Here is a 6,048-nt window from a genome sequence, read left to right on the forward strand (position 1 = left end):
CATCTTAATATGACACACATATTTAGATTTTAGTCAGAAACCTTACATATCCCAACTTTAACCAATCTAATTCTCATAAATATTATGTATATCATCAATTTTTAAGTGACTTTTATAATTCCTGACTTATAATTATACATACCAAAAGTTGTTTTCAAAATCACTTTATATTAATGCATAGACTTTGTTATTCCAACGTATAATTGTTGATGGATGATTATTGGTGGATTTAATTATATTACTCATCACAGTCACTTTATCTTAATGCATACACATAGTTATTCTAATGTATAATTGTTGATGGATGTTATTGTTCATCACATATGCAACAAAAAAGAGATAAATCTATTTATGTTTTTGTTAGTTATTGAGGAAGATCCTCCATTCTTTTAAACTGGAATTGTTTCTCTCTTTAATTTTTGTTATTTAAAAGTTTTAGAATTCATTAGCTATTTTATTGTTTTTAATCTACTCTATTTCATCTTATTTTGGAATATTTGTGGGATGAACATAATGCACATCTGAAGTTGTATAATTTATTGTGATGCTATAATAATGTAATGGATATTGATAAATTTTTATATATTCTCTTCAAACATTATATGACATCTTCACAACTAATAACTCATGTGAAATCTACGTATCAAAATGATACAATTTCTTAAAACTATTTGATATGATTGTCAGATTGTCCATTTGATGTTAAGCTTTAATTTGGTGTTACACTCCTTCTCTTTTGATTACTTAGTTTTATGAATAACTATTTATACATATTGTAATTGTATTTAAATCATTTACAAATATTTATACTAAGTAGCGTGAAATACACACATATTTTCTATTATGAAATTCATTTTTTTAAAATTATATAGAAATCTTTGTAGTAATTACAAGGGACAAACGTGCAACGCAAGTTCCCAAAACCTAGTATATATAAATGCTTTAGGATTATATTTCTTACTTGTATTTGTCAAACACAAGGAAATAAGTAAGAAATCTCTTAGAAAATGCTTTCATGAAAAACATTTTATTTCCTATCGAACACACATTCAATAGTTTATATCGTCTTTCGCCTTGCAAGGTTAAGGCAAATTGCTAGGTGATGTTAGTTTGCATTCTTCGATTATATCAAAATGTTATTAATACAAGAAAATTCCAACCACAATTATAATTTAAATACAAAAATTGAAAGAAGCACAACAATCAAAATCAAAAAGGAAAGAAAAAGTCATACTTTGCGATTCTGCATTACCCTATATTTCTTAGAGGAAGGGTCCTTGGTGTTGATCTTCTGGCATAAATGGTAGATCTCTCTCTATATGTGAACAATTGAAGTCAACAACAAAAAGACATCAGTTTTGACTATTAATGTTGAGGTTTGTAGGCATCCCTTTTTCGAAGAAAAAAATTAAATAGAGACAAAAAAAAAAAAATATAGCAATACTTGTCTATGTATATATTAACAAACGCAATCAAATCTCGTGACATATATGAATAAAAAATCCATGACATAAAATATCTAGTACTAATACTTTTTTTTTTAAAATGTTCAATGAAAATCTAATAATCAAACTTAAGTAGCTAGGTTTATGAGAATATGCAACTTCCATATATCACATAGTATTTGAAAACTTATCAACTTAATAGGATATGGACTACTTGTGTACTACATATGGTAAGAGCAGAGAGGGATATCTTGCAAAACAAGACAGAAATAATGGCTCCTTTTTTTTTAAAAAGGTTATTGTTGTGAAAAGTCACTTTAAAAATGTATTTTAAAAAAATTAATTGATTTATTTTAAGGTGAAAGAACACATCCATTCAGTTAGGGGTTGTTTATGTGCATTTTTTTAGAATAAATAGGATAATTAAATTTATAAGAACATTTTAGTAGCTTAACTTTTAAATTTAGAAGTTCCTACTTTTAAAATAATACATACATAGATAGATAATATTGATATTATTTTATAAAATCATATATTATATGACTTGACATACACATGCACACATTTGTTGAGAAACTAGTATGTGTTTACCAACACCAACAAAAAATTAAATTTACTTACGCTTCCTAGAACAAGTTAGTTTTATAAAAGAAAATGCACACATATCACTACTTAAAAATTTGAACCCTTCAAATGACACAAGGATAATTTGTAGAGGTTTTGTTTTAATTATTACATGACTCAATATACACGCGATGAAAAATTAAAGAAGAAAGGAAATGTTTGTTATAGGATACAGAAGAGAGAGTTCAAATATCTTTTGAGTTTGAGGAAAGTAGTTGGAAGTAAATCTAGACTCAACCTTTAATTACCCACGGATTATCTCCATCTAGGAAACAAGTGAATTTCTTAATTAAAAGTGAGGAAATATTTGAAGGAAAATGCTTCTCTAAAATATTTTATTGGAAACAAGTGAATTTCTTACTTATTTTTTAACGTTTGATAAGTAAAAAAAAAAAAAAAAATTTAAAAACATTTATATATATATATATATATAAGTCCGCAAAATATAAGAAGGGTGGGATGGGGTGGGGAGTGGTAATTAGGGGACAAGGGTGGGATGGGATGGGGTTGGGAGTGGGGGTTAGATGATGGAGAGAGACGATGGTTGAAGACACTGGGTGGATGGGTGGCTTATGAAACTTGTTTTTCCTACTTTCATCATTATCCTTAATTGTTTTCTTAGAGAATATTTTGACTGACCAAACTCGTACAAGACAGTCCCACAATCACTGAATGTAACTCAATAATCGTTTTTTAGAAAGAATGAAACTAGTACATATTATTAATTTCTCGTCAGTCACTGCAGAGTTAAACTTACTTTCCAATAACAAATTTTCAGATGCTTAGGACTTACTTTGTGATATATTCTCAATGTCACACACAGCATGTGCTGAAAGGCAATGCGAACAATTACTATGGAAAAGAGTGAATGAATGACATCTCTTTACAGGCACTGTATCTCAACCTCAAAACCAAGACGAAATTTAACCATGAAAAGAGTGAATGAATGACATCTCTTTACAGGCACTGTATCTCAACCTCAAAACCAAGACGAAATGTTACAAAACTATTCCATCAGCTCGAAAAGTTCTATTGAGAAAAGCAAACCTAACTTTTCAAGGTGGAGTCATATTGCTAGCATTTTCAAGAGACGGGGATGGAGTAAATGCTCCAAGTCTATTCTTTACAATACAAAACTAAAAGTAACCTGTGCTCATCAAATTAGAAGAAAAATAAGCAGCTGAGATGAAGGGCACAAAAACAGTTCTTAAGACCAGTGATATTTGATACAGAAGAAGATATGCTCAAATTAAGCAAGGAACTCATACATACAATTATTTTCACTAGTATACACTACAACTGCACTCTATAAATATTATTATTCAGCTTCCACTCTCTGCTGATGTCTTTTTTCTTTTCTCTAAAATCTACGGAAGAAAAAAAATAATCTAATGTCCAGGCCAAAAGAATACAATCATCCAAAAAATATCAAACATCTGACAGATCACAAACTGTGTATGATAGCTCCAAATTTGCTCTTAAAGATTCCTGCTCCCTCAAAACTCAATTCAACTGTGGTATTAAGACATCCAGTAAGAAGACTACCCATCTGGGAGCATTGTGGATTGATGTATAGAGAAAATAAGAGAATTATCCAACAATAATTATCTTAAAGGAATTCTAGACAAAATGCTGATAGCAGTAATTGACACAACTTGAGAAAATCCAACAATTTGACAACAGAAAATAAAACTAAATTATTCTGAATCAGTTGGCAAAGAAACTCACATTAGATATTAAGATGAAACAAAATTAAATATATGCTTGTGCAAGTGTAAATTAATGAACTTCTGCAGTTGACTTCTTCCATAATTGTTATAAACTCGGGGACATCTTCCATAGAGAAACAAGATTTAATCTCATCAAACATACTCTCCCCTGTTAGTTACTTAGACACAATTATACATTCCAGCTAATCATGGCGCAGTATGAGTTGAATGTAACTGATTAGATGAGCAAAGGCATTTTCGTTAATGGAGCAACAGGAGATGCAATTCATGCACAAACTAAAGGAGTTTCGAATGCAGTTTATCCCTGATAAATTTTTGATCTTTGCTTCATTTATAGTGTCCCTTACTATTTATTCACACACATGAAGGATCCAGTAACACAAGATTTTACCTCAAGTTAATTGTACAGCGTCGATGCGTAGTCTTCAGGTGTCCTCGGATTGCTCCCATCACACCTATCCAATGTTTGCAAGATCAGCCTAGTTTACAAGGAACCTATTGACTAGCTTCTGCATCAAAACTTTGTTCCAGAAACTCATCAAGCTGCCCCCAATTGGGAGGATTGGATTTACTATCAGAAGGTAATGATCTGATACATCCAAGAAGATGCTGAACATCACGATATGCTCTGTTTGAAGAAAAAACAAATCATAGGAGGTAAAAAGTGAGGGAATAAATAAAAAACTCCTACAGAAAGGAAGTAAAAGTTAGAAATTTCAACTTATATATAAAAATTATGTTACATTGATCACAATTTTTTAAAGAATTCATCATTCAAAGAACATTGAAAAGTACTAATTATTAAATTGTCTCGTATGAGTAAAATTTCTGGTTATATAGACGGTACCTTTGTCGAGCTTGTTGACTGCTAATATCCAATCGTGAGAATGCCTCTGAAATTTGTGAGTGAAAGATGATAACCACTTGCCTGCAAGGATCACATTCTTAGGACTATCTGATGGAAGCAAGGACTATTTCTAAGACATACTTACACATAGTATCTTGCACTGATTATTAGTAATGATAATTAGTACAAATATATTTGGTCTTGAATACATAAAGTCATGTTTGGAAGCAAGGGTGAAGAGAGAGAAAACACTTCTTCCAGTTTGCAAAGCCAACATCCAACGTATAAATTAGTTAACCAGTAAATATAACAAGGAAAGTAGCAATGGAAATCCATACTTAAGACCATCTCCAACCCCACTCTATTTTACTCCTCATTCTCTATATTTGGAGAGTAAACTAGAGAATTGGGTATCCAACTTTGGAGAACTACTATTCACCTCTCTATTTCACTTTTTTATTATTTTAATATTATTTCTACTATTTATAACTAGGCTATTAATTAAATTTCTAATATTCGTAATTCTTTTTAAATATAATATAACATTTTTAAAAATGTATATTATTTAGTATATATTACTTTCATCCCGGATTAACAATATTTTAAATATTTTTTTTCAATTTTCGTCACTTTAAGAGATAATTTGATATTATTATTGATTTTCACCACGAAATTTAAATGATAAAATGAAAAATTTAATTTAAAAATACAATACATGACATAATAATTTAAATATAAGATAACAATACAATACATAACATAATGATTTTAAAAATCACAACAATAATTTAGTAATCCGGTAGGTCGTTTCAGATTTAACGATATTCGGAAAAAAGATAGTGTATGATCTAGAGAATTGTTGTGTTCGTGATTGCGGTTGTGCTTGTTGATTTCTTTTCAATTTTCGTAGTTGTTCTTTAAAATTTAGAATAAAATATAATTTTTTATACTAAAAAAAGAATTTTAAAAAATAATAATTTTATATTACATGAAAATTATATAGGGTGATTATTTTGAAAAAAGAAAGAACGGGTTTATATTATGAAATAGAAATAATTATAATAATATAATATTGAGGAGAGAGAAGAAGATTCTTTTTTAGAGAGTAAAATAGAGAATTGGGTTGGAGTTGGTTGTCTGGAAAAAATAGAGAACTCTATATTTGAAGAGTAAAATAGAGTGTAGGAGATGCCCTAAGGATGTTGATATCTACGAGAGTTAAAATCACTGACAAAGTGAAGCTAATCTTCTAGTTGTAAGGTAAAGTAATCAGACATGTTACTCTTTCTTCCACCCCCTTTCCTTGGACAGAATGTGTAAACACGGATTACTGTAGAAAGAGAATCAAAGGAAGGACATCACTGCTGGTGCAAGAAATCCGTGCCCCCTGACTCCACTCCCC

General features: G+C 29.8%; 1 protein-coding gene across 1 annotated transcript in view; it reads right to left on the reverse strand.

Annotated features, from left to right (window-relative positions):
• Window positions 1-3,255: 3,255 nt before the first annotated feature.
• The window catches only part of LOC102605373 (vacuolar protein sorting-associated protein 54, chloroplastic-like), a 40,614-nt gene continuing 37,821 nt past the window's right edge, over window positions 3,256-6,048 (reverse strand). Inside the window, exons 18-20 of the mRNA XM_006363580.2 lie at window positions 4,647-4,727; window positions 4,191-4,427; window positions 3,256-3,581 (exon numbers count right to left, since the gene is read on the reverse strand). Of these exons, the coding sequence (XP_006363642.1) occupies window positions 4,295-4,427; window positions 4,647-4,727 (214 nt within the window). The 3' untranslated portion in view covers window positions 3,256-3,581; window positions 4,191-4,294. The remainder of the gene's footprint in view (window positions 3,582-4,190; window positions 4,428-4,646; window positions 4,728-6,048) is intronic.

This window comes from Solanum tuberosum, unplaced genomic scaffold (genome assembly GCF_000226075.1).
Source record: "Solanum tuberosum cultivar DM 1-3 516 R44 unplaced genomic scaffold, SolTub_3.0 scf00454, whole genome shotgun sequence".
In the NCBI taxonomy this organism is placed as follows: domain Eukaryota; kingdom Viridiplantae; phylum Streptophyta; class Magnoliopsida; order Solanales; family Solanaceae; genus Solanum; species Solanum tuberosum.